Source organism: Drosophila serrata, unplaced genomic scaffold, assembly GCF_035046125.1.
Source record: "Drosophila serrata isolate PLE 108 unplaced genomic scaffold, ASM3504612v1 contig_228, whole genome shotgun sequence".
NCBI lineage: Eukaryota > Metazoa > Arthropoda > Insecta > Diptera > Drosophilidae > Drosophila > Drosophila serrata.
The window spans coordinates 777,876-804,498 of NW_028257126.1; the positions used below are offsets into that span (position 1 = coordinate 777,876).

At 44.9% G+C, this 26,623-nt stretch overlaps 6 protein-coding genes across 12 annotated transcripts; 3 read left to right on the forward strand and 3 right to left on the reverse strand.

The window, feature by feature from the left end:
• Nucleotides 1-161: 161 nt before the first annotated feature.
• LOC110187656 (uncharacterized) lies at nucleotides 162-13,008 on the reverse strand. 7 transcript variants are annotated; one of them, XM_020957072.2, is made up of 15 exons: nucleotides 11,988-13,008; nucleotides 11,453-11,536; nucleotides 11,201-11,391; nucleotides 10,439-10,600; nucleotides 10,235-10,380; nucleotides 8,979-9,561; nucleotides 8,097-8,906; nucleotides 8,005-8,031; nucleotides 6,779-6,859; nucleotides 6,572-6,714; nucleotides 4,091-6,514; nucleotides 3,246-4,034; nucleotides 1,998-2,920; nucleotides 803-1,001; nucleotides 162-741 (listed from the first exon to the last, which is right to left on the reverse strand). In XM_020957072.2, the coding sequence occupies exons 1-15, from the start codon at nucleotides 12,567-12,569 to the stop codon at nucleotides 374-376; spliced, it is 7,512 nt and encodes a 2,503-aa protein (XP_020812731.2). In that variant the 5' UTR covers nucleotides 12,570-13,008; the 3' UTR covers nucleotides 162-373. The 7 variants fall into 7 exon arrangements, with proteins under 7 accessions (XP_020812731.2, XP_020812733.2, XP_086686052.1 ...); XM_020957074.2 differs by having other exon boundaries at nucleotides 11,201-11,379; nucleotides 11,988-12,998; XM_086829926.1 differs by having other exon boundaries at nucleotides 11,635-12,973.
• Nucleotides 13,009-13,488: 480 nt separating this feature from the next.
• LOC110187658 (L-dopachrome tautomerase yellow-f2-like) lies at nucleotides 13,489-16,544 on the forward strand. Its single transcript, XM_020957077.2, has 4 exons — nucleotides 13,489-14,442; nucleotides 14,898-15,293; nucleotides 15,360-16,015; nucleotides 16,249-16,544. Exons 1-4 carry the CDS (start codon nucleotides 14,268-14,270, stop codon nucleotides 16,387-16,389), a joined length of 1,368 nt encoding a protein of 455 aa, XP_020812736.1. The 5' UTR covers nucleotides 13,489-14,267; the 3' UTR covers nucleotides 16,390-16,544.
• Nucleotides 16,390-22,178, reverse strand: LOC110187657 (uncharacterized). Its single transcript, XM_020957076.2, has 8 exons — nucleotides 21,770-22,178; nucleotides 21,491-21,711; nucleotides 20,839-21,407; nucleotides 20,716-20,767; nucleotides 17,864-19,312; nucleotides 17,662-17,803; nucleotides 17,442-17,600; nucleotides 16,390-17,383 (listed from the first exon to the last, which is right to left on the reverse strand). Exons 1-8 carry the CDS (start codon nucleotides 21,950-21,952, stop codon nucleotides 17,168-17,170), a joined length of 2,991 nt encoding a protein of 996 aa, XP_020812735.2. The 5' UTR covers nucleotides 21,953-22,178; the 3' UTR covers nucleotides 16,390-17,167.
• On the forward strand, nucleotides 19,611-20,826 carry LOC110187660 (uncharacterized). Its single transcript, XM_020957079.2, has one exon. It carries the CDS (start codon nucleotides 19,692-19,694, stop codon nucleotides 20,724-20,726), a length of 1,035 nt encoding a protein of 344 aa, XP_020812738.2. The 5' UTR covers nucleotides 19,611-19,691; the 3' UTR covers nucleotides 20,727-20,826.
• A 33-nt stretch (nucleotides 22,179-22,211) lies between the features above and the next one.
• On the forward strand, nucleotides 22,212-23,621 carry Vps24 (vacuolar protein sorting 24). The gene is made up of 3 exons (XM_020957080.2): nucleotides 22,212-22,542; nucleotides 22,667-22,907; nucleotides 22,976-23,621. Exons 1-3 carry the CDS (start codon nucleotides 22,498-22,500, stop codon nucleotides 23,377-23,379), a joined length of 690 nt encoding a protein of 229 aa, XP_020812739.2. The 5' UTR covers nucleotides 22,212-22,497; the 3' UTR covers nucleotides 23,380-23,621.
• MP1 (Melanization Protease 1) lies at nucleotides 23,551-25,518 on the reverse strand. Its single transcript, XM_020957078.2, has 4 exons — nucleotides 25,137-25,518; nucleotides 24,801-24,964; nucleotides 24,460-24,658; nucleotides 23,551-24,392 (listed from the first exon to the last, which is right to left on the reverse strand). The coding sequence occupies exons 1-4, from the start codon at nucleotides 25,204-25,206 to the stop codon at nucleotides 23,668-23,670; spliced, it is 1,158 nt and encodes a 385-aa protein (XP_020812737.1). The 5' UTR covers nucleotides 25,207-25,518; the 3' UTR covers nucleotides 23,551-23,667.
• Between the last annotated feature and the right edge of the window lie 1,105 nt (nucleotides 25,519-26,623).

Below are 26,623 nucleotides of genomic sequence, written 5' to 3' on the forward strand. Positions count from 1 at the left end.
AGCTCTAGGGTATGGTGGTCGGTTCCGTTAAAAAAACTGACGGTTATGGCTGAGGTCGAACAGCTGTTGACATAATTCAAGAGGACCTGGAGTCACTTCTTTCCCTAAAACCCTTTGCAAGGAAAGAAAATTAAAAGTTGTCAAATCAGACACACATTTCATTCCATTTACTTTTTCTTTATTTTTTTTCGCTTTTTTGTTTTTTGTTGAAACATCGAAATTGACTCCTAAGCCATTTTGAATGATTTCTTGGATGCATTTTCTTTTTTTTGTAGTTTTATGTTTCGTTTTAATTTATCGTTTTCTGCGTATGTGAGAGAGAGACGTGTATGGAGTCCAATCGTCCAAGCCGTAAACCCTAGTCATGTCGCCTTCACCACCAGGCGGAAGCAGCCCTGCCCGCTCCTCCAGCGGTGGCATCCGGCACGGGCCCATCTTCGGCTCCTGATCCGTTCAGTCGAGAACACTGTTCGGCATCGCTAGCGATCTGCAGGGCATTCATATTTTGGACGAACGTCTCCAAAGCTGCCGCATTCTCGTCCGGTGTATACGGCGATGTTCGCTGGCTGAGCGGGCTGCGACGTAGAAATTCGTTTAGATCGCTGGCCACGCTTGCGGCCTTGGATCCTCCTCCGCCCGCCACCACCGAGGGATCAAAGTCATAGCCAAAGGGATCTGGTGGCGCTGGCGTCTGTGGCTGCATTCGTGTCAGTAGGCTGTTCTGCACGAATAGGTGGGAATCTAAAAAACAGATGAAAATTATGACCCTTGAATCTTTCTCTTAATCACTCAATTAACTTACCGTTGCCGTAGTCACCAACCACATTATCGCAGTAGCTGGCGCCTGGAACGCTGCCGCCAGACTGTTGTGGTTGCTGGGGATCGTATGCATTCGAGGGACGCACCCGGGTGCTAAACACGCTAGTTATCTCCACGTGATGCGGCGACGATGATGCATTGTTGCGCGAGAAGTTGGACTCCGATATATTGTGTATCGACACCTAAAAATTTAAAAAAAATTTGGATTTAACGTCTTAAAAAGATTATAAAGGGGACTCTAGTTACTGTCCGGAGAGTCTTTGGATGAAATGAGTGTCTCAATGGGTTACATGATACTTATATATATTAATTTAAGCTAACGTGTACCACGGCACCATATAAAATCGATGCGTTTTTTTAAATGGTAATAAAAGAATGATATACGAGACGGCCCTTCAAAAACTAAAAAATCTAAACTTTTGACCAGGGTTATACCAAATATACAGCAAATGAAACATAAAAAACATTTTCCTTCTTAGTATAGAGACAAAAATGCAGTCATAATTGTTTATCTAATGAAATAAATGTCACGGTAAATAGTGGGACACGCATATAGGAATTAATATATATAATATAGAACAGTTTGACCAGTCATCTTTTAATAATAACTCAAATCTCATAATGCCTCACTAAGATAGCCCTTTCGAGTTTATCTCAAGCTATTGACCCGAGAATTGACTTTAATATGTTTAAAAGTTCTTGAACCCAAAGAGTTACCATATTGTCAAATGACTTAAATTTTTAGCGACTCGAAACCAATTAAATATTATATAAGAAATCATATACCCCTTCATCCTTATAATCTACATAGTGTATGGCATTGCACCAGATTTAAATTAGGTAATATACCCATAGATAAGCTTCTCCTGAGAAATATAATTTAAACTAAATCTAGTTTTTTCATAGTTTGTTGATAATAAAAGCAAATTAAGCCCATTGATTTCACCCAGCTACACCCCTAACTTTTATATTTGAAAGCGAATAAACGTAGCCCCACGCCTAGCAGTTTATTTTCGTGAAAGTGTCCGCTACACAAGAGCTAGCTCGAAATCAAATTTTATCAATGATTAATGCATGAAATATGACAGAAATGGACACTGTAGCTGATTCAGAATGCACTCCGGACAGTGTGGATAGAACTGCTGACCAAATGGCCAAATGCCAGAGAGGTCACACACCTCATTGTTGAGATGCTGGCCCGGTATTAGATTCTTGAGAAAGGCGGCGTCGTCGTAGCGAATGACTCCGGTGTTGGGTATGCCCTCCAGGTAGGAATTGAAACCGGTGATGGTTGGCGGCGGAGAGTCATCGCCACAGCTGTGATGCATGTGACACTCGCTCGATCCGCCACCGCCGCCAGCTGATGATACCTGCGACGGACAACCGGACGATGCAGACGAAAAGACCTCGAAGCCGTTGTAGTAGCTTGACTGCTGGTACTTCTCTTGCAATGGAATGCCTCCGCCTCCTCCAGACGCTTGGTGGTAATCTGTCGACGACGACTGCTGTTGTTGTTGCTGCTGTTGTTGTGGGGCGTAGCATGGCCACTTGCTGTCTTTGGTCTTTTGCTTCAGCTCGCTACCGATGGCAGACAGACACTTTTGTTGTGAGTGCTTGGGCCGCGCAATCACCGCCGCTTCGCCGACCAATCTTCCAGGACTGTTACCGCTGTTTGGTGGAACGTTTGTACAGCTAATACTGATATTGTTGTGCGTCCCGCCTCCGCCTCCGCCACCGCCACCGCCGTTGTTGCTGCTCCCGCTGCTGTTCACGCTAGACGATCCACTCGAGAAGTAGGAGAACGTGGAGCTGCTGCTGGTGTTGCTAGCTTGGCTGCTGGCAGCCGATACCTGCGGCTGTTGCTGTAGCTTGTGCTGTGTGGCTCTAGCCGCCTCCGCCACTGCCTCTTGCGGAGTATAGTAGTTGACATTACTGCCAAACTGCCGGTAGCCGCCCATTGCAAGGCCATTTGTCACTGCCTGGTGCAGCGCTGGATTGCGTATGGTGAACATTCCGTTGTCGTTCTTAATTATCGCAGCTGGCTGATCCATAGCCATTGGTGGCGCGGCAATGGGTAGACCAGCACCAGGAAAGGTTCGCACTGCAAAATAAATATTTCGAATTTAATAAACTATAGCTTAACATAAAGCTTCCTCAGAAACCGTCTTAACAGATTTAATCTTGGAAAAATTAAATATATTAAACTAAAGGCTCTTTTCCTTTGTTTTTTTAACATTAAAATATCTACTTTAAAGACAAATATCTGAATTTTTGTAACGTTAGATGATCGTTGATCGAATTAAATATTAATAATATTGCTAACAAGATCTTTGTGTAACATTAAATGCCAAAAGATTTTGATAAATGTTTCTGAAATACACCACATATCTATTTTAATTGATCTATCAACTAGCTAACATACTCACCTGACGGAATTGGGTTGGGATTGGGTGGCAACATACCGCCACTGGCCGCTGGCCCATTGTTGCCTTGGTGGAACATGGGATTGCGCAGTGTGATTATATTGCCGCCAGCACTGGTTTCAATTGAAGCTGTGGGCGCACCTATTCCCGCTCCTCCGTCAACTTCGCCTCCGGATCGTTGCTTATTGGCAGCTCCAGAACTGGCAGTGGCTCCGCCAATTCCAACTCCGGACTTTCCACGATTACGACGCCGGCGTCTTGAGGACTTCCCGCTGGTACCAGCAGCTAAAGCAGCTGCAGCTGCTACGTTTGCAGGTGTATTCTGAATCTGGCTAGAACGAATGGGACGAGGATTGGCCTCTACCATGATCACGCCATTGGGATCCATGCCAGCGTCTCCCGCTGCTCCATAGTAACCCGCTAACGAATGCGATGGCTGCTGGAAGTGATGCTGCTGTAGTTGCTGCTGTTCGGCCAGTGGTTTGGATAGCAACCGGATGGATTCGCTCTTCTGACGCAACTGTTCGCTTTTGGCTGGATCCACCTTCGTGAGCGTAATGCCGGGCGGCAGCGAAAGATGTTCCACTTGCACACCTCGGTTCAGCTGATCCATGATGCTACAGTTTGGAGACTTGGCCTGCTGTTGCTTGGAGCTAGAGCTGGACTGCCCGATACGCAGATGCTGCATCTGCTGGGTCAAGGTGTTAGCATAGCTTCCCGACTGAGACGGGGGTATGGCAACTTCGTTGGGGTTGAAATAGCCCATATTGTGTGGAATGCCGGAGAGATCCTCTGCAAAAAAAATGTAGAAAATTTCCTTAAAGACCGGATGCATTTTCTAGACTTACCCTGCTTCTGGCGGTGCCCGCGTTTGCCGCGTTGTGTTCGCTTTGATGGTGCACTGCTTTCGGCCTGATGAGCGATGGAGTGTGAGACTGGCTGTTGCTGCACACCGGATGAAGATGGCTTTGCCCGTCCACTGATTGCTCGTCCAGTGCGCGACTGCTGCTGCGGCTGCGTCTGATAGACCTGCTGAGTGTGAGGGCTGCGATTCGATTCGAGTTGTTGCCCGGCAACCTGCTGCTTCGGCTTCCGAGTGGATTCAGCTGGGCGCTGAGACTGGCCTTTACTAGGGACCACCTTTTCCTGTGAATGATTCTGCTGCGATTGAGAATTCAATTTTCCACCAGCAGCAGGCACTGGCGTAGCCTTGCCTTTAGCCTGATTGGGAGCCTTGGCTGACTGCGTTGTCTGCTGCTTTGGCACTACTTCTTGCTGGCTTGCCTTTTTGGCAGGCGCAGAATTAGCACTTGATGCTGGCTTCTGCTTTGTGTTAATCACTGGTGGAGCAACCATTGGCTTGGGCGCCGGAACAGTAGGCTTTGGTGGTGTCACTGGCATTTTCACGCTCTCCTCCGATGACTCGCTGCCCGTTTCCCACTCACCCTCTGACGAGTCCTGCATGTGGAGTGATTTGAAGGGATTATTATCAAGCTGTCCGGGGTCCAGACGCGACTTGACTCGCTTCTGTTTCTTCGGTGGCTCCTGTGGCACAGGCATTGGTACGGGCGGTGGTGGGGGCTTGGTATTTGTCAGCTTTTTGTGTGCAGTCTTTGGCTTCTTCACACTGCACACGGAGCTCTCGCGCGTGCTCTGCGGCGTCTGCGACTTTGAGGAGGTGCTGCATGTTGTGGAGCTGGAGGCGGTGGTGGACCCAACCGGTACTGCAGAATTCTTTGCCTGCTTCTTGTTCACTTTAGGTTCCTGCTCAGCCGCTACTGCTGCTGCCGCGGCCGCTGCAGCTCGTTTAGCCTCTTTCTTCTTGGCCTTGGCGCTCTTCTCGGGCATAGCAGGAGTTGGAGCTGGAGCTGGGACAGCGATCGGGTGGGATGCAGGCATATCTGATTGAGCTGGACCCGAAGATGCTACCATATGGCCGTTAACGAAGGTGTAGAGCAGCTTGTCTTCGTGCGGAGCACTGCCTTTGGCCACAACAGTGACCTGCTGCTCGGCACCCGGATGGGGCAGCTGCACCCGGCGTATTGTCACAATACGCTTGGATGGATCGGCAGTGATGGAGTTGGCGGCCATGGCGGCAATCACATCTCGAGAAAGCTGCTGCGGCTTCTGCGGGTGCTGCGGAGGAGCATAGCACACTGGGGTAGTGTAAAAAGAGCTGGGGTTAAACTCTGGGCATTGCAACTGGACTTCAGGCTCGGCAGCCGGCGTCACAACTGTCGAACTTCCTCCGCCGTTCAAAATGTCCTCTAACTGGGCCATCTTGGCCAGTTGCTGCTCTTTAGTGGGCAGGTATGAAAACTTAAATTCACTGTTCGTCTGCTTCACAGTGGCAATAAGCTCCAGAATTACAGTCTCCACCTTTGCCTTGGCCCGCTGCAGATTCTTGATGTTCGCCTCCAGCTCGCTGATGCGCTTCTTCTCCCTCTTTCGGCCGCCTGCAGCCGTCAGAGCCTTCATCTCATATTTGTCGATGAACTCCTTGAAGTAAATGTCGAGGAACTGGCCCCGCATGTCCTCAAGCTCCTTGATGCGTTTTTCCTCCTCCTTTCGCATCTTCTGCTTGGCCTTCTTGGCTGCCTTTTTCGGATTAGCGGTCTGCGGCTGCTGGGACTTGCCCTCGATAAAGTTAAGAGTCTCGTTGATCCAGCGCTGCTGGTCTTGCTCGCGGGTATAGGTGCCAAGGAACTCGGCAAAGTCCTGCATCATGTCTTCCTTACTGTAGTCCGCCGAGAAGGTGCTTCCAGCCACAGCTGCCGCAGCTGCGGCCGCATTTGCCGCCGCCGCAGTGGCGTCTGTTTGCATCTGGATGCTCTTGCAGAGGCTGTCCAGGCACAGCAGACTGTTATCACTTGCTGCCTGCGGCTGCTGCTCAACCTGTTGTTGCTTACACACGTCGGGAAGCTTCGCAGATTTGCTGGAGGACTCCTGGAGCTGTGCAGTGGCAAAAACTTTAAGGGTGGGAGGTTGGCTCGGTGGCTGGGCGGCTTCTTGGGCCTTGGGCGGTCGCTTCGGTGGGCTGGCGGCTGCCGGCGCTGACTGCACAGCGACTGCCTCGGGAGCAGGCTTGACTTTGGCCGGGGTGGGAACTTCCTCAACGGACTTGCTCTTCCGGTCATTGACAATCTGGGAGAGCTTCTTGCGCAGACGATCTCGTGTTTCGTTGAAGCGGGCATGACTACACTCCTTCTTGACACGCTTCTTCGAGTGATTCTCCTTGCAGGGCTCCCCAATGTCTGCATAGTCGGCACAGCCTAACAGTTGAAAAAAAAAATTAGAAATCTCAACTGTACGTCAACCTCAACACTTACATTTGCGCATCTTTTCCTTGCTCTTCTTATTGGCACCAATTTCGCCGCTGCCTCTATTACCAGACTGCGACATGTTGGGATGGTCGCCCGCCTTGGACTTGCCACCAGATACTCCAGTGGTGCTATCCGGCTTAGTGCGTTTGCTGCGAAGATTAATATGTATTATTTGTGTGCCTCCGCCAGGTACGTCTATCTTGTTTCACTCACATTATCTGAGAGTCATGCAACATCATCAGCTGATCCACGCCAAATTGCATCTTCTCTATGTTGGCATCGCCAAGCGTAAAACTGCAAAACGGAAGTAAAAAATATTAGTATAAATGGGGAAATTGCGAGTCAACGTGACGATTTTCAGCCCAAAACTACGGTGACTTTGACAGCTAACCAACGTACTAATTTGGCACTAGGCACAAGGATACAAGAAATATATCCCAAAGCTTAAATATTTCTTCTTTCCCAACCACAATACAGAGGTTTTCCCCTTTCTGCTTTGATCTTACCACGAATTCACGACTAGAAAGTCCGCCTCGCACGACGCCAGACAATCAGACAATCGATTGTTCTTTCGATAAATTACACCATAGTGCAATTAAATAAGGTGGTCTCATTAGCTTTGTTGACGACCATGATGCACCTATTAAAGGTGGTGTCATCGCAAGAACTGTTCTCTTTTAATGGCAGTCTTTCTTGTAATAACGCTCCATTCTCAGGGGACTTAGGGACGGAGTTGAACATGATTTTTGTTTTAACCAAGCTGATGAGATCACCTTACATCGTTGCATCATATTAAGGATGATAAACATTTGCAGCAGCTGTCTCCTCTCTAAGGAGACAGGCTCCATAATGATTTACAAACTATATATCGATATTTTAAAATGGCGAATAATGTACTTATGTGCATAAATCGATACAAAATTTTGATATATCAAAGGCTAAAAATATCGACTAAATTGACAGAAAGCGGAAGTACTTTAGTTAAAGATTATATAGAATACAAAAGTTTTAATGACTGTTTTAAGTCGCTCCCTAAACGGATAAATTTAAAGTCTAAATTTTTAAAAATGTAGTCGTTCAATCTTATAGGAAATATCAAACATTTAACGGACATTAGTTTTCGATAATTTCGATATTTTAACGATAAATGCAAATATTTTGTCACATTTCAAAGTTTGATATTTTCGATTTTATATCACACTTTTTATCTTAATACACATTTATAGAAGGAATTTGAATTTAAGAAGGAGAAATATAGCAACGATAGCACTCTTATAATATATTATTATCGAAATATGTAATTTTTTGAGTTTATAACACATCAAAAACCATCTTGATTTATCAAATATTTTTATAACGACTTTCGCATTCAATATTTCTCAATATCTATATTTTCTGGCATCTCTACGTGATTAGTGATAAATATCTCGCACACTTACTCATCTGTGATTTTGAAAGGAGAATATCTGCAAGGAAGTTAAGTTCGTAAAATTAGTTTTTATATTCCAAGGTTGTTAGGATTCCAACTTACCCAATAACTTGAGCCAGAAACTGTTCGAAGCGACCATCATCCTTGTCTCCCACTACACTATTGAGCCGGAGGCGCAGATCCCCCTTTTGCAGCTCCAAGTGGCCAAAATCAGTGCTGCTCGAATTGAACTTGACAAAGAAGTTGGCATAGATGGATAGGACGAAGGTCCAATACGTTTTATAAACATAGTGCTGGTTACGCAGCTCCTGCAGCTCGGCGGGACTTGGGGCCAGCTTACGATTGAAGAACATCAAGGAGGGCAACGTGGAGCGTAGCTCCTCCCGCGTGAACGACAAGGGCTGAAAGCAGCGCAGCAGATACTTGGTGAGAGGCGGCGACAGCTGGTTGGCCAAAATCTTCCTGGCCAATTGGCAGGCGGAGACACGGCAATTCTCTCCGCAGAAGAACTGCGCCTCGATTAGGTCGTGGCGATAACGCTTTCTGGTGGTCAAGTGCTGGAACACCGCCCAGGCAATGTGATATGTAGTGCGCAGGGAGTCCGTTGTCGTCTCCGTCTGCCGTCGGAACACCGATGATCCACTACTGTGGCCGCCGCCGGTTCCGGACGCTGACTCATCCTCCGGCAGATCGCTGAAACGACGCTGCAAATGCTGCTGGGCAGCGGAGCTTGTGCTCGCTGTTGCCGCATTGTGCTTAGCCTCGTCGCTGGTGCAAGTGCTAAGAATCTTGGATTTCATCAGCTTGGGATCCTTCTCGACAATGCCGAGCGTTGTGCATTTGGCGCAATGACCCGCTTGCCGCGGTCGCATAGGAGTGCCTGCAATGGAGCAAGTTATGCATTTGCAGTTCCTGCAGGAAGATTAAAGTTAATTGATTTGTTAGAAATCCCTCCAAGCACCTGGGTACAAAACAATAACTTACTCGTTATGGTGTTCGAGCAATGAATTGCACTTCTTGCAGAGATCTTCGTGGAGCAAATTGTTGGGCGGATCGTAGAAGCCATCAGGCCACTTCAGCTTCGTAAATGCCATAATGTTCTTCCACGCCAGCTGACGATCCACGATGCGCTGGAAGTCGATGAATTCATCGTCGCTGATGTCCGGCAGCGAAAACGAGGTGGCATCCAGGACGACCTTGTCGAATATGTTGTACACATCCAGCAAGCCACTCCGACGTTCATTTTCCGATGGCGACAAGTTGAACTTGTTCAGCTCAATCCAAATGTCCGTCCAGCGCCGTTCAATAGAGTGCATGTGCTCGTCAAAAAGCATATAACGCTTTATCAACGCCGTTGTCTGGGAGGATGGAATCGCCTCCTTGAGCGCGAGAATGCAGGCCAGCATGGTATCGCCCAGTGGAGTGAACACATGTTGCTGGAAAAGGCGTTGGCACAGTAGCACCCAGGAGAGCTTGAACTTGCGCAGGAAATCGTTCTCGAACGCAAAGAGGCTGAGGGAAATCTTTTGCGAGATGCAGTTCAGATCGGAGTACCCATCAAGTATGTCTTAAATGAGTTTTAGAAATTGAAAAAGTTGTTTAATTATATAATATATATATAGTCGCGCAAGACAATGTAATTGTTAACTTTGTAGCTCTACCTATTTTTTTTTTGTGTAAAGTTAAATGGCTATTTTTACATTTAACAATTTTTTTTGTATTTTTGTTCTAACAAATTTCGATCTTTTTCCCACTCACAGTGTCGCGGACATCTTAAAGTTAACTGATAAAGGTTTTAAATATTCCGATCATCGGGTTTACCAAAATATACTAAAGAGTGCACAATCTGATATTTATGGCGTAATTTTGACATCACAAAATTTTAAAATTTTTTAACATATTTTAAATTTAGAGTTGAATTTATAAAAGTCTTAGAACTTATAGTGATAATTTTATTCAGTAGCTGAACCATAGAGGATACCACCGAAATTTATAATAATTTCCAATCACTTAATATACGACCCAAGAGTATGCAATAAAATTTTTAACTTACATAAAAGCCCACTTCACTTTTACACATTTAATTGCCTAACTAACTAACTAACCTTTTCAATTAATTTTAATTGTATTTACAGAATTTTCTGATTCCAATATTCTTGTTTCTTCGTTTATATTTACAAATACATATTCCCAGATATTACAATTAGACTTAGTTATCAACTCTTCCTTCATCTTCTTACATGTCAGCATCCTTTCCGCGGGAGTTTTCTCGTTCTCCTGAATGTTCTGGGCGATTTCAATCATGCCCTCCGAGAATGCCTTGACAATGCATTCTACGTTGTAGGCGAGTATTTGTAGCAGCAGCATAGGATTGTTCGCCATCAAGCTGAAATAGAAGTAGAATACGTTTAACAAAAAGATTCGTGTCAATGGCATTTACTTACATCGCGCTGAATAGCACTAATATCATATTATCGGAGATCGCTGTGTCATCAATAAAATCAAGATATTCGGCATTCTTGTCGTAGAGGTAGCCACTTGTAATCCAATAGATTTCCTTGTTGCACTCAAGCAGCTTCTCAAACTTGTTGTAGGCAGCATCGTTTCTATTAAGAGTTAAATCCAATTGATTATTGCAGTAATTTTTGTAACCTATTTACTTGGGAAAATAAATATTAAATCCAGGAGTACCACGGAAAGCGGCTTAAATTTGAGTGTTTCAAAAAATATGCAATAAAATATTTTAGGACATTGTTAGTTATATTTCTTGCATACTTTTTGACACCTTTTAGTTGGATTTAATATATTTGGAAACATCTGTGCCGTTAAATAAAACACACAAATTGCTATTTATTGCAAATCGATCGAAAATTAAATACTGCTTAGGTATCTGTTAAGTCCGTAACAAATTTTAATTGATATCTGTGCCAAATATACTTTTTTTATACTTCGGGGCAGAAACACTGCATTTTTTCTGTTCTACGAATGTACTCTAGGAGTATATATTTATTTAGAATCTCGATAAGTTAAAATACAAATTTTAAAAATATATTCCAGTCCAAAGGATTTAACAAAAACGACACTATAAAATCTACGCAATTATGAATTTTTTTTAAACTACAGTAACAAATACAAAAACAAATTGACAAAAAAAAAAAACATTCTCAAACACAATTTTATATCTATTTTGTCTATATTGTCCTTACTTCAACATGGGGCTGTAAGCCTTGATCAATACGTCCAGCAGCATGACCACCATGTGAGCAGCCTTAAATTGGTCCATCATAATAGCCATAATGGTTTCGCGGTATTCGAGACATTCCTTGCAGGAACAAAATGTAAAGAACTCCTCCTTCGGGTGTTTCACAAATATGAAGGCAAGATTCTGGAAATAAAGCTACAATGGATTAGGAGGTACGTCCAACTATGAAGTTTGGCAGTGCTTGAGGAAAACCCACCGTAATTGCACGCAACTGTCCATCGGCATCGCGGAGCGGATTCTTTGGATCCTCCGAGAACAGTCGCATGTTCTCAATGGCCATCTAAAAAGTGGATATTTATGTATTATTTAAATTCAAGAATTTTAATTTTAAGAATTGAAAAAGGTTAAATTCTTATTCACTTAGTCGTGCATATTAACCACTAATAACATGGACTCGATGTAAGTTCTTTCCGTGTCATTTTGTTTCGGTGTGGATGGACTCCAGCTAGTTTACACGAACGGGCTGGTCGTCGCGGGTTAGCTTACAAAAACAAACCGTGCATAGTGCAGTGGGCACGCTTAGGTGTAGAAAAACAGAACACGATGCCGATGCAGATTTTTTTAAGGTTTACTTGAATATTTTGTTTGGCTACAGCTTTTACAGGTATTTATTTATCAGGTTCTGGGCTATACAAGTCAAACCACACTCTTACACTGAAACTTCAAGAATTCTTGATTTTAAATACAAGGACACAATCTATACGCTACTATTATTTGTTAAAAAAACGCACCAAATATGATCGCGTCTCATCGTTGGGATCACCGCCGCTTTTGTGCTCACACTCGTGCAATAGCTTGTCGCTGAGCTGCAGCTCGATGGCGTTGTCTTCCCGCAAGCTCCATTCCATCAGTGAGACCACCTCCTTGAAGACCGTCTCCGACTTCGGTGCCGGGGCGTACGGATCGAAGGGCGGCAGAGCCAGGATCGTATGCAGGGTGTTAATGATGTTGCCCTCGGGGAAGTTGAGACGTTCCAGCAGTTGGCAAGGCGGCGTGCTGCTCCGTGCCGGCATCGCCTGTATGGGCGGTGGCGACGGAGGCAGCTGGGAAGCAGCAGCGTCAACGAATGCGGAGGAGGAGGAGGCGGTGGCGTCGACAAAACTGGTGGCGTCGCATTTCAACGGCACACAGGCATCGTCGCATAGTCGCGGCGTGGCCGCATCGATGGACATCTTCATGCTCACATGGCAGCAGGGCGCCTCCGGATCCAATTCGCCATTCAGCATCGGATCGTCGGAAACTGACGCGGAGGCGGCGGGTTCCAGCTCATCCGTTTCTTTGGTGTGCGGCACCAGCACCACCTGCTCGGCCATTGCGGGGAGGTTAGTAGTTATCCTAACCAACGAACACAGTAGTCGGATCACTTGTTAGTCTTTGGTGGTTCCGAAATTCGCGTATGCGCGACGCATTATTATACGAATCACAGATGTAGATGCACTTTCACTCGTTCACTGTATGCGCGCGCGTGTGTGTGTGTGCGGGGTTTGTTGGGAATGGATTGGAAAGAACGCAACGCGTTTTTCCCACAACGCGCCAAGTGCGCCTCTGGTCGCGTATCACTGGGCGGCTACTACTGCCCTGCCATTCGATCTTTGTGGACTGTCCGGTGCCTGGCCGTTTACGATTCGATTTCACCTGGTTTTTTGTAATTTTACGCTTTTTGTGTCGCTCGTTGTCCAATTGCAATTGCAATTTTCGCAATTTTCTGCTGCAAAAACATCGATGGTAGTATCGAAACTATCGATGTATTTTAAAAGAGGCAATACATCGATTTGTTTCGCTCAGATGTTTTTACTTCAGGGCTTAATGGTGCGTTCACACAGACGATCATCCCTTTCCAAAAGTTACACGCAGAACTATTTCTTCCGTCTTCTAAATATTTATTTATTTGAGGGACTGAGGGGTAGAGAAAAATTCACCGATTTAAAGTAATAAAAGTTAGTAAAAATATGAATCTTTTAATGTTTTTCTGCTACATAAATCAATGTTTTAGGTATTGATTATCAAGCTTTTTAAATAGTTAAATGTCTGCACATTAGCTCAGACTCTGTGTGAATAGACAAATCGACGAAAATGTTTGTTCGATATTCAGCAATTGTTTGAAAATGGCGCTCAAACACCGTTTCCACTAGAGTTACATCCGTAGAATGTCATAAAATCAGACGCGAGCTTACATTCGCATGTACATGTATATATACATTGTACATATACATGTATGTACATGAAGGTCTAAAATGTATCAACATGTACTTACGTTAAAAGAACATTTAGAAACTGTGCAATTTTACTATATTTCCAAATTTATTTCTTACTATTATAGGATTGCAATAGAAAAGGAATCACATTAAACAAATTAATTAGTATCTACTATTTTAAAAGGGTGTTACTGCAATACAATACAATACAATAATTTAGTGCACAAAAGTTTAAAGTTACAAAGATGTAAAAGAGCATAGGCCAAGTTAGTCTGTTATTAATGTTGTGTCCTTGGCGTGGTCGAACACCGAATTGAATACTATATTTTGTGCAATCAACATTGGTCATGTAAGTTCATAAATTCCTCAAAATAAAGTAAAACCAAACTTGGAATTTAATAGCAACAAATCACCTGTTAATCTGAAATAAAATAATGCCTTAAATTGGAAAAAAAATTGACTGAACTAAATAAAAAAAATTAAAAATAAAACTGACTTTTGCTAAAAATTAAATTTAAATTTATTTAAATTGACGATATTTTAATTTGAAATGCATATATATTTTTAGGTTCGGCTTTAATTTCGCCGATCTGTGTTATTGAGTAGCAGGGCGTAAAACCGGTTAGAGAGTTAGGAGAGGATCATATTTCTCTTATCAATCTTCATACTGAACTTGAAGTCCGCAGAGCACGTAGAATTCAGCTTCAAATCAAACAAAACACTGAATACTCAGTCGCTATTAGAACCTCAGCCTAGCAAGGCTAACAGCTGAGCTTTATTCAGACCCCGGGATTTAAACGCTATAATCACTACGAAATGTTATCACCAAAAAACGCCCTCCTTGGCGTAATCTCAGGGCTATTACTGTTATGCTTTGCAAACTGTGATCCCCTCATCGAAGTATTCAGATGGAAGCAGATGGACTTTTATAATCGTGGTGATGGACACTTGAGCTTAGGCGGCAGTAGGCCAGACAGACCCAGCGTATCGGGTAAGTAATGAAATGTAAGTGCACATATACTATGTGCTTATTATATATGTACCTATATTAAATGAGAAAACGTGAGAAAAAACATCATTTTAATTGGCTTTTTTACAGGCCTGTGAAAGTTTTTGTACCCTTACTGAGTGGTTTGATTATACAAGATTTCCTTTTAGAAAGCTGTGTTTTTAAGAAAATTAATCAATTGTGGCATTCAGCAGAACAGCATGATCACTGATCAATGATGGATCAGTAATCAATGGCTTATCTGAATAAAGCTGGTGAAAAGGTCAAAATAAATCGTATAATTTATAATTTTATTTACGGGTACACTAATTGTAACAACAATATTGCCTGAAATTCTTTATATAAATTATTTATTGTTAAATTCAAAATTTGTATAATAAATTAGCGCTATTGAGTCCATTAACACTCTCGTTAATAGTATTAACTTTATTGATCAGCTCCCGTTGTCTTCCCTGGACGATATTCTCGTAAGAAACGTGAAAGCCTGACCTCTCGTGATACTCCAGTGGGAATTAATTCAAGGGTCGACACCGGCAACGGCAATGCTAACGCCTCCTACATTCCATACAATAATGTGCCAATGGGTGTTACCCATTTCCGGGGTCGCCTCTTCGTCACCATGCCGCGGCGACGGGTTGGCATTCCGTCAACATTGAACTACATCGATCTGTCCAGGGAAAGTCGTGATCGCAGCCCCAAGCTTTTGGCCTATCCCAATTTTGCGTTGAATCAGTTCAACGAGAGCGCGCAAAATCTGGTTTCCGTTTATAGAACCACAGTGGATGCCTGCCAGCGGCTTTGGTTCATCGATACTGGAATGCTTGAGTATCCGAGTCAGTTTTTGATTCTATTTAAATGTGTTTTGAATACCTCTAATTTTCAAAATAATATTCCCTTAGATAACCGCCAACAGATTCGGCGCCCCAGCATTTGGATCGTCGATCTGGCCACGGACCGAGTGCTCAAGCGCTTCGATATCCCCGAAAGCATTGCGGAGACTGGTCGCGGCTTGGCCAGTATCACCATTGATGTGCAGCCGGGAGAGTGCGGCAATGCCTATGCCTATATTCCGGATCTGGTTTACCGCCGACTCTATGTCTACCGCCTGCGAGACGATCAAATCTGGGCTTTTGAGCACAATTACTTTAACTTTGATCCACTGGCTGGCGATTTGAACATCGGCGGGCAGACCTTCCGCTGGGACGATGGCATCTTCTCAACCACCTTGGGACCTCAGGAACCGGATGGCAGCCGGAGTGTCTATTTTCATCCAATGGCCAGCACAAATGAGTTTGTGGTCCCCAATACGGTTCTTAAGGAGCAGTCGAATGCGGATCGCTCCGATCATGGCAACGATTTCCGTGTCCTTGGCAGCCGTGGTCCATCCACTCAGTCCACAATGCATGCATACGATTCAAAAACTGGTGTGATATTCTTTGCCGAAATTCAGAAGAACGGCGTTGGCTGCTGGAACACACATAAGCCATTCTCGGTAGAAAACCACGGCACAGTGGATTCCAACGCCAAGGATATGATTTACCCCAGCGACTTATCGGTGAGCATAAACTTTTTTACTTAAATAAAGATATTAATTAGTCGTAAGAAAATATTTTTTAATATCTAAATTTAGCTTCAATTTACCAATAATCTATCCATTCACGTCTCATATCTAAAACAACTTTTTTGGTTCTACTATTAACTGCGATCCCCGAGAGCACAATTGCATCGCCTATTATTAAGAAATTATGTTTAAATAATGCCTACAAGTTTGTTGTTTCATCTATATAGATCGACGAAGATGGCACCATTTGGGTCATGTCCAACTCGATGCCAATTTTTATCTACTCCACGCTGGACACAGATGTGTACAATTTCCGCATCTGGAAGCAGAGGGCATCCCAGGCCAAGAGAAGAACAGTTTGCGAGTGATTTGTGTGTTTGGAATTGCTTTAATGAATGTTTCTTTCACAAGGTCGTTAAATAAGTAATAATATATGCATGTTGTATATTCGAATTTACCAACTGAAACTTAAATATATACATATAGAAAATATACCAGCATTTACAAAATGTACCGTTAAAAATTGCCTAAATTACTGATTTCTATCACATCTTAAATGTTACGATATAGATGTTTTTGTTTTGTCTTTTTTTACACGAAAAAACAATTGGAAATATATATGAGAAAAACAAAACATTAATGAAACAAAATTAGAGGCACTCCAATATTGCATAAGGATACTAAGTTGCACATGTGTGTGTGAGTATATATGTGTAATTTAAACTAAAATACAAAATTTGCATTTTTCCGCATCCAAACAAATTCAAAGTTTCAGAGTGGTGACGTTCCAAAGTGTCAGCTATTCAACTATGGTGTATATATATCTATATTCAATTTGTATACATATGAATATGAGTTTATATAAAAGTTTGCAAAAATATATATTTTTATGTATATATATATAGGTTGATTTTGTATATGTTTCTCCCCAACTACGCCTACGTTACGTCCATTAAGTAGTTTCGATGATCCTAGTAAGTGGTGTGTGTGTGTGTATATAGCGGAATGATGCTTCCGGTATTAGTTGACTATCATTGACGTATATATATACGGAAATGGAATGATTACTGGCCCAGAGCTATACGAGCTTATTACAGTTACGAGTTATTGGTTGAGATTATTTCGATAATTCGATCTGGAAAGTTGCTACTGCACCAAGTAGTCCTTGTAGCCGCGCAGCGACTTCAGCTGCTTCTTCAGTTTGGCTATCAAATCCGACGGCTGCACCAAGATAGATATATCCCTGCCCACTGAGTTTAATCGATCTCGTATCTCCAGGTCCTTGAAGAAAAGATTCAGCGGACGGCCATTGATCTCTGTAAGGATCCAGAAAGTTAGAGCACTGCCGTCGCAGGACTGAGTCTGCAATCGGAACATCTATTAGTATTAAATCAGTGGAAAAACTGAACAGAAAAACAACCTTGGGCGGCAGGCCGTGGCGTGCGGCCAAGCTGTTCGGCACCACGTCCACGATAGTCGAAGTATTTCCGTCTCTAATCAATCCCAAGCACTGGCCCTCTCTATCGCGTCGGATGGCATAAGCCCGACCAAATGGAATACGACGTAGGAGCACCTCAACCTATAAATAAATAAATAAGTATTGGTGAGACTAATTGAGCCTAATGACTTCCTTAGCTTACAAAAAGTGTGTTGGAGTTCCTGATTATCTTGTTGGCCTCCACTGCACTGCTGATGCTAACGCCCGCAATGGAGAGCAGCTGATCGCCAATGTGTAGTGCATTGTACAGCACGGGATGCTCCTTCTGCTTCCAGCCAGCAATCCTGCAAAGCGTAAACTTAAAATTATACTAAATACTTTTCGATATTGTTTGCGAGACCCACCAAACGCCTCCGAAGGCATCTACCCAAGCGATGGAGCCAACGCAATCCTTGCGCCTCAGATTCAAGCGCACACCGCCCGGATGTATGATTTCCCGGCGCAACTGCATTACTTGCTGCTCTCTTAGGGTAAAACGCTTATTAGGCGACTGCTGCTGGGTCTGATTAGAGCTTGGACTGGACGGTGTTCCCTGTGGAGGTGGCTGCATGCGAAAAACGCCTCCGCTTCGGGAGGGAGTAAACTCATTGTTATTCGCGTTTCGTTGAGATCCCGCAGCTTGTGGAGTCCGCTGGAGGGGTCCCTGTGCATCGGATGTGGACGAGCTGCGCCGGCGCTGCTTGTAATCCTCGCTCATTGTGGTGCATAAGCTTCTCACTTGTGGCGATTGAGTGGAGCTCGAAGGCGTGGATTGATTTTGTGACTGCTGTTCAATATTGTTGTTCGTTGCGCTGGTAGACTTTTGAGTCGATATTTTGCTTGTCTTTAAAGGAGAATTGAGCTGCTTCAAATAGTGTAAATCCCTTCTGCTGGGCCGCGAGCTTATTACGAGTTCGGTAAGACCTCGAGTCAACCGGGGAGTTGGCCTGGCCGGGGTCATTTGCTGAACAGGTGCCGCAGACGGAGCAACCAACTGGCGGCGTGTTAATGCCGGGCTTCGGCTTCCATTAGCAACAAGCTGTATGGAATCACTGTTTATTGCTCTAATGGGACTGTGGCTGCTACTGCTGCCACTAATAGGTATGCTGGACGAAAGGAATACCTTTTCATAGTGGACGTTGCCACTGATAACGGAGTCACTGCTCTGCTCGCTATTCACGCTGATGTTCGTAATGCCGGAGGTGTCGGCGCTGAGTATTATCTTCTTACCTATTTTTGGGCCCTGCGATGCAGCAGAGATCACAGAGGAGGAAGCAGAGGAGCAGGCTGCAGCACTGGGTGGCGGATAGCAGGTTCCGTACACCGCCACTGTCGTGCCTTCACCCAACTCTCCAGTCAACACCTTAACTTTGGTGGTCTGCGAACTGGGACCATTGGAATCGATGACGCCGGCATTACTGCTGCTGCTCGGTATCTGCTGGCCCAAGACTTGTATGGTACTGCTACTGGCATTGGACGGAATGATTTGTACGTTGCTTTTGTATTCCTGTGGCTGTGATGGCTGCTGTTGCTTGGCGTTTGCTTTTGACCTGGACCCCACCTTCGCTTCGGGAAAGCTAAATACCTCTGCTATCGTGGCATTCTTGGGCGGTAGTTCGGGCGGCTGTTCCTGGCCATTATTGCTGGGGTTTGACACCTGGATGATCGTTATGTTGTTGTCCTGAGGCTCCGCTGAGCTGGTCGCGGCGGCGACGGCAGCCGCACTTGATGATTGGAAGCACAGTGGCTTGTGTGGTTGTGGTCTCTTTGATTTGTCAGCCGCACCCGCGGACATGGATCGTGAAGTTTGGGGCCTGAAACAAAATGGAGAGACATATAGAGAATATAGGACAGACTAGGATATGGATATCTTTGCGCAAGTGTGCGCATAGTGTCAGTGCTCATCGTCATTACGCGGACATTCCTCCACAGTGATATTGCATCAAATGAAAACATCAATAGTATCGAAATAATATTCCTAAATGTGTTGGGTTAAATTTATCTATTTTAACGAATATATTTTAAACTGATGCAAGATCTACATTTTTGATAACGCATATTGTAATTTTTAACAATGATAATTGGCACAGCTCAATATGAATATAAATTATATCTTATGTAGCTCGACCTTTTGCGTCAAATATCGGTACAGTATACAGTACTCCAAATCAGAGTTCAAAACATTTTTAAAACATGGAAAAAAGTTTCTTATTGTCAGCGGAGAAGTTGGACGAACTATTCGTGCAGGAGGTGGCCTGCGTGGTGCACCTTGTATGTAGGCTGCCCACTAAAGACCAGGTCATCCCTATCTGTGTTACTTGGCTAAAGATATTCCAGCGGGCAAAAGTCGAAGAGCTATTTGCGCGGAACTCCATGCTGCTGCTTCTGCACAAGCAGCTGAATGATCGACACACACTGGATTATCCATTCACAGACCATGAGTGTACGAAAATGGATTTGCGCTCTCTCCACCACATAAGCTTGGGTATGAATAAGAGGACAAGGTCGGCAGAGGAAAAAGGACGGGAAATCTGTGAACGCTCGTCGCTGAATGAGTTGTACTCGCTCAGATGCTGCAACAACAACTTAAACATGACGCAGGGATTGATAGAAACAAATCAAGCTTTGACTCGGAAATGGCAAGCGCTTCAGCTTCAGAATCAGAAATTACAGGACCAACTTAAGCAGATTGAGAAAGCCAAGCAATTACAAATTGAGCAGATCGGCATGCTGGACAGGGAGTACTGCTACTTGAAGCGCACATTCGCCTGCTCCGCAATAAAAGCCTTGAAGCTTCTATGCACCGGTTACGATCCAGCCAAATTTTTTGATATCATTTACAAAGTTCTTTGTTGTGAAAAATCTGACATTGAGCAGACCAAGTTCTTGGGGAAACAATTCAACGACCTGCTTCAAGCCCACGTCGCTCATTACCAGCGTAAGCAGCTAGCTTTCTTTTTGGAGCTGGCCAATCAAAAGTATGATGAGCTCCGGGCGAAGGCCAGTAAGAGGTACAAGGTTATGGTCGACATGAAGCTAGATGCCGAGGAGAAGGAGATTATCCTGAATGCTATGCGGAATATGGCAGTGCTGCGCAAGGTTTTTATAGCCACATTCAAGGGTAAGTCAAGCACGAAGCAGGCAGCCCTCAAGTTCCTGCAGCTTAGCTACCAGCAAATGGCCAAGATGTTGACAGAAGAAAGGGATGCCGCCTTACCTGGGAATTAGACGTTCGCATTGCAGCATGTGCTCCAGATTGAGGATTTGATCTGAAATGTATCAGTTATATTTTATTACGCCAAAAGTTATATATAATGAGCCGTAAAAATATGCTTCTTACCAGCAGAGGCACGCTGTGCTGTGGCGGCTGACACATCCACGCGGACTCCATTCTCCGTGAGCACACAAGCCTTGCGCAACAGGGGCGATAAAAACTCATCGTCTGACAGGTTTAGATCCGTATCACTGGTAGTCTTGGCTGCCTCCTCAGTTGTCGCTCCTCCTGCAGCAGCGTTATCTTCGTCACCCGTGGCCGTGTTTGAGGACTCGCTTATTTGTTCGCTGTATGTGCTAATGGGGTCGGACAGCATATTTAGCAGATGCTGGGTAAGGGTGTTGGACATTGCAGTTGGTGCAGGGGCAGTCGGTAGAACAATAGCGGGACTGGAGGACGGCTCGGGCAGAGTCTGTTGCGGCTGATGGTGGCTAGCGGCCGCCACCCGCTCAACGCCGGGAACTAGAGCTGCCGGCACTGGAGGCGGGGGCGGCAGTGGCGATGTAGGATCCCGTGTGGGTAGCAGCGGAGCGCGCACTTCAGGTAACTTCGTGTAGAGGTTTTCGCGCGGCGACAGAATCTTCATTTCGCGCAACTTGGAGCGCAGCGTTTCCACCCATTCTTGCATAATCTCCCTGGAACAAAAAAAAGCAAAAGTGAATTGCCGCTTCGACTTGTGCAACCTCCTAATTGGCGTTGCGTGCGGCGAGCTGCTTACCAAGAGACGGCGTGGAATCGTAGCACCTCGTTGCTGAGCGTGACCACAAACTCGAATTCGTGCGAATTGGGGATGAGGGCGTGCGATATGTGTAGAGCCTCCCGCAGCGACACTGACCACTCGGGCAGGTGTCCGGCTGCCTGTCGGGGTTCGGCGTAGCCCTCCAGCAGGGCATCGGTGTCATCGTGAACACAGAACACCACCCAGGTGCACTCGGACTTCTGCAAGAGAGGCGCATTTAGTATTCAAAATCACCTGCATAATGGAGAGTAGTCTTACCTTGGGGCCCACAGTCAAACGCTTGCCATCCGCCGTCAGCCTCTTCAGCCATGTATTCTTATGTATTTCCCGGAACTGTGCACCTCCAGCCGCCCCCCCTCCAGGGTTAGCTGCAGGTGCTGCAGGTGCAGAGCTCGGATTCCCGTTGGAAGTTGCAGGTGTAGTCGCCGCCGCTGCTGCCATGGCTCCGTCGGTGCAGCAAGTCGGTGTCAATTCCTGCGTCCGCGGTGCTTACTTCTCATGCCTTTCGTTTTGGTTTTATTAATCTCACATTTCACACGATTTCTATATTTCGAGGTAAGATTTGCTGCATTTTCTCTCTAGGAGCAACAACAACAACAAAAAATCAGCGAATGGCGACGCCATTTTTGGTATCGGTATCGGTATGTCTATCGATAAGTGTCCGGGTCTGGCAGCACAGATTAGCAAGCGGTAATTTTCCTTGTTGTTTTTTTAGGGCTATCCAACGATTATTAGCAAATTTTTCCGCATGCCTAAAGCTTCTCGAGAATTCAGAAGTGGAGGGAATAAGCGAGTCGGACATTGACGTATCAAATTCATTTCGGCAGCGGGCACACTGTAATGTCCTAGTATTTTTTACGATGACATATCGGCCTATCGATATCGATGACTCACTGGGACAAAATAAATAATAATAAACAAAGTAAAGTAAAAAAAATAAATACAATAAGCAAAGCGGCTCTCGTCTCGCTCCCGAACAGTGTGCAATGGGCTTATTCGGCAAAACCCCAAGCAAAGACCCCAAAGAGCAGGTATAACATCATACTACAACAATGACCTCGCTTGTAGGCGTTCTCCAGAAATGATGTCATGTTCCAGTTTCTTGTTTTCACTTTAATTCTGATTTTCTTCGATTTCTTTTGTGGTCGTTTTAAGGTGCAAGAGTGGACGCACAAGATCCGAAAGGAGGGCAACCAGCTGGACCGCCAGATACGAAGCATACAGCGAGAGGAGGACAAGGTGAAGCGCTCCCTTAAGCAGGCGGCACAGAAAAATGATCGTGATACATGTATCATTCTGGCCAAGGAGATTGTGAACGCGCGGAAGGCCATCAATCGCATATACACGTCGAAGGCCCACCTCAACTCCGTGCAGATGCAGATGAAGAACCAACTGGGTGAGTGGACAGCATACCCTTGGGGCTGGGGGTGACTCTTTCGACTGACCTAACGATCGATTTTGCAGCCACCTTGCGTGTTGCCGGATCCCTGCAAAAGTCCACTGAGGTAATGCAGGCCATGCAGAGTCTGGTCCGGTATCCCGAGCTGGCGGGCATAATGCGCGACATGTCCAAGGAGATGATGAAGGCGGGCATCATTGAGGAGATGCTGGACGAAACCATGGACTCGCTGGAGGAGTCCGAGGAGCTAGAGGAGGAGGCGGCCAAGGAGGTGGACAAGGTCTTGTGGGAGATAACCGATGGTAAACTCGGAGAGGCTCCCCTACCCCCAGAGGCTACTCCCGCTACGCCCGCAGAAAAGGCGGCTGCGCCTGCTCGGGTCGAGGTTCCGGTGGCGGAGGACGACGACGACGACGATGGCGAGGAGCTGCAAGAGATGCAGAGTCGACTGGCCTCCCTGCGCTCTTAGGCAAAATGTTACAGAGGCTGCATTTGGATTCAAAATGGGAAACTAGTGACCGGAACTTTCCAAAATTCAAAGAGTTGAATTGCAGAAACCAAAATCATCTTGAAAAAGTAACATTCAAATTTACCTTATAAGTGTACAGTTGCTCGGTTCAAATTGTGATGAGCTACACGCTTTTAGTTTACACAATTTAAATTTATTTATTGTATAATTTAACTTGTATTTTAAAAACGATATAATCCAAATGCCGCGTCATCAATTTTTTGGATACGAGGCGAGAAAATCTGCAGTTTAGGCCCGAACATTGCTTTCTATGAAATCGAGGTATGCCGCAACTCGTGTGTACACGCCCGGCCAGCCCTTGAGGCCACAGGGTGTCGGTCCGTATGAAACCACCCCGGCAATGTAGTAGTTTGCAAAGCCCTCATGGTAGTCCTCCAGCAGCAGTGGGCCTCCGGAGTCCCCGCGGCAAGAGTCGACGCCCTCAACGCCACCAGCGCACATTTGGTTGGTGGTGACAGTGCGACGTTGGCTAGAGTACCGCTGATTGCAGTCCGCAATTGGGACCGGATCCAGCTCTGCTTTTAACCTTATGTTGGCCGTGAAACTGTTCTCCGTGCGACCCCATCCGGCCACCACTAATTTGCGACCCAGGAAAATGTCGTCTCGCTGAGACGGCAGGCTGGGCAGGCACACCGGCGAAATAAAGTCACTGAACTTGACCTCGTCCCGCAACCGGAGCAAGGCAATGTCGTGCAGCTGATCTCTGGCGTTGCCCGGGTATTGAGGGTGTGGTATCCGTTCCACCACCGGGTTGTCCACGTAGGGATCGTTGCAATCCTGCTGTCCGTTTTTTTCCGTCGTACAGTCCGGGTTCGTGGTGGTGTCCCAATCGCCGAGACGAACGCCAGTTAGCTGCCAGTCACTGGGTATGGCAGAGACGCAGTGCGCCGCCGTCAGCACGTAGCGATTGTTGATCAGCGAACCGCCGCAGTGGTGTCCCTTGACATTGCCAGCTGATAATAGCGGATGGGAGAAGGATACCTGAAGTCTAGGATCGTCAGCCAAATCGCAGTTACTCACGCTTAGTGTATTCGATCAGTGCCATCCACGGGAACTCCCGTTTGCCCGTCTCCACGCCACCAACGACTCGATTTCCGAAATTATCTCCGCAATTGGGTGCCTGGGGGAGCAGTCCGGAACGTCTTGGTGGAGGTGTTGCGACAGTGGGCTGTGGGCGTTGTGGCTGTTGAGGTCTCAGGCGATTGTTTGCACAGCAAATCTATAATAAAATAAAGAAAATCAACACGATTTGCTTCATACTTTTAATTTTAATTGATTTAAAAACCAATCTTGTTTTGTAATTAAACGTCAGACTAAGTAGCGTCGAAGTGACTTATTATTATTATCCGAGTCTTACTTACGAGCACATTTCCATTGCGGTAACCACACTGACTGTTCGCCAGGAAGTTACGGTTCGGGCCTGAAACAGAGCCGCGTTGCACAATTTGGTAAAGATATCCGCATTCCGTGAGTTTGATGCATGTCCCACTGTCATTATCGGGCGTTGTGCAGTACCCAAAGATTTCTGTGGAATATAAATAAACCCAATAGCAATGACAAGACGTGTTCCACTACGGGAACGGGAATGTCCCCCGCTGAGCCACAACTCGACTCGACTCGGGGTCAAGTTCAGCCCTGATAGGCGACGGCGATCACATCTTTTAGTTGGACGTAAACAATGCCAGTCAACGACTTGCCTTGTGCGTATGTGTGGGTTGTCCCCACCAAGAGCGTCACCAGAATGCCCCAAAGAATATGTGAATCCATGGTGATAACTATCTTATGATACCGTCCGAATCTGGATGAACCGACTTTCCGTGCGCCTGCCTTTGCCAGCTGGAAACACACTGACTCGCTGGCTGAGAACTGGTGAGTGGAATAGCCACCGAGCGATTCTGATTCTGATTCTGGTTCCGAGGTTGAGCTTATCAGCGCAGCTCTCTCAGCGAGCTGAGATTGCCCAAGTCCGGTCTGGGCCGTCCCGCGTCTGAGTGTATCTCAGGGTCTGGTTTTGGGTCAGGTTCTGGCTTAAGCCCGCGTCGAGGCAATCGAGCTCTGCTGGAGAGAAGCTTCTGCCTCTCTGACGGCTGCCGCATCATCAGGCAGCTCCAACTTGAAAGTGCAATTATTTTATTCCTCTGCCTCAATCCAGGATGACAGATCTTGGCCCGCTTTAAAAGCTACATATCTATGTATAAACATACACATAAACTTAAAGAGCGACTGCCTGTTGATGCTGCAGTTGACAAGTCGGTTGAGAGAGTGCGTCAATATGAGTTTTTTTTTGTAAATCCCCGTCGACCCACAGCTTATTAACAAAAGCGTTTCTTTTGTTTTCAGGACGTTACAATTTATATTTACTAAAGGACAAATTTCAATTCGTTTTAAATAAAAGTATGAATAGGTTTCACATGAGTTGTGAGTGAAAATGTGTTCAGTTTTAAAGAGAAAATTTAAATACACAAAATCATATTTAGTTCAAACATTTTATTATTTATAAGAAAAGAGACTATAAAACATTAGTGGGAAGTCTGAAACTTTCGTACATTGTATGTATCTTGAAAACTCACAAGCTTGTACAAAACAGTTTTAAGAAAAATGTGCTAAAGGTTTTGAGAAATACATTTTTTCTTTATCCTATCCAATATCTATAAAAGTTTTATTCGGATCGATTCACGAGTTGTTCAAATATTTCACAAATGTCTTAGAAGTCTTATAGCTAAGGTAATCCTTTGAATTAATGGCTTGGAAAAGATTTTACTGCACAATATTTATTATTTATGGTTCTCCTGGAATGTATAAAGCTTAGAGAAATATACACATTTTGCTTATTTAATTATGGCTTCTTCAAGAGAGAAGGTTACAAACATGATTTTATTCTAGAGCACCAGAACTTTTTTAAAAATATTTAATTAAACTAATGCTTTGTTAATTTTCAAAGTCTTTTGATAGTTTAAACGTAATTGGGTTTAAAGTGAAATGAAAATCGGTTGATTAAAAATTAAAAATGCGGGATTTAGCAATAACTTTATATAAGTATCAAACTGTTTAAAATATGCTTTACCTAACTAAGTATATATTTAATATTTAATCAAAAACTACAAATTCTGGGGCGTATATATAAACGACACACTTAAACACTTACTGCGTTAGTCTGGGGGTTTGAAACCCCTTTCGAAATGAG

Bases quoted from the DNA above. Each gene is read 5' to 3' on its own strand.
- LOC110187656 (XM_020957072.2), bottom strand. From the start codon at position 12,569: ATGGCCGAGCAGGTGGTGCTGGTGCCGCACACCAAAGAAACGGATGAG. The intron at 9,562-10,234 runs GTAAGAAGATGA...AACTCATTTAAG, and splicing joins CGCGGAAAGGATGCTGACAT to ACATACTTGATGGGTACTCC. The intron at 742-802 runs GTAAGTTAATTG...TCTGTTTTTTAG, and splicing joins GGTTGGTGACTACGGCAACG to ATTCCCACCTATTCGTGCAG.
- LOC110187658 (XM_020957077.2), top strand. From the start codon at position 14,268: ATGTTATCACCAAAAAACGCCCTCCTTGGCGTAATCTCAGGGCTATTA. The intron at 14,443-14,897 runs GTAAGTAATGAA...TTTATTGATCAG, and splicing joins AGACAGACCCAGCGTATCGG to CTCCCGTTGTCTTCCCTGGA. The intron at 15,294-15,359 runs GTCAGTTTTTGA...ATATTCCCTTAG, and splicing joins TGGAATGCTTGAGTATCCGA to ATAACCGCCAACAGATTCGG.
- LOC110187660 (XM_020957079.2), top strand. From the start codon at position 19,692: ATGGAAAAAAGTTTCTTATTGTCAGCGGAGAAGTTGGACGAACTATTC.
- LOC110187657 (XM_020957076.2), bottom strand. From the start codon at position 21,952: ATGGCAGCAGCGGCGGCGACTACACCTGCAACTTCCAACGGGAATCCG. The intron at 20,768-20,838 runs GTAAGAAGCATA...GATACATTTCAG, and splicing joins AGCACAGCGTGCCTCTGCTG to ATCAAATCCTCAATCTGGAG. The intron at 17,601-17,661 runs GTAAGCTAAGGA...ATTTATTTATAG, and splicing joins GGAACTCCAACACACTTTTT to GTTGAGGTGCTCCTACGTCG.
- Vps24 (XM_020957080.2), top strand. From the start codon at position 22,498: ATGGGCTTATTCGGCAAAACCCCAAGCAAAGACCCCAAAGAGCAG. The intron at 22,543-22,666 runs GTATAACATCAT...GGTCGTTTTAAG, and splicing joins GCAAAGACCCCAAAGAGCAG to GTGCAAGAGTGGACGCACAA. The intron at 22,908-22,975 runs GTGAGTGGACAG...TCGATTTTGCAG, and splicing joins GCAGATGAAGAACCAACTGG to CCACCTTGCGTGTTGCCGGA.
- MP1 (XM_020957078.2), bottom strand. From the start codon at position 25,206: ATGGATTCACATATTCTTTGGGGCATTCTGGTGACGCTCTTGGTGGGG. The intron at 24,659-24,800 runs GTAAGTAAGACT...ATTTTATTATAG, and splicing joins ACCGCAATGGAAATGTGCTC to ATTTGCTGTGCAAACAATCG. The intron at 24,393-24,459 runs GTGAGTAACTGC...CGCTATTATCAG, and splicing joins ACTGATCGAATACACTAAGC to CTGGCAATGTCAAGGGACAC.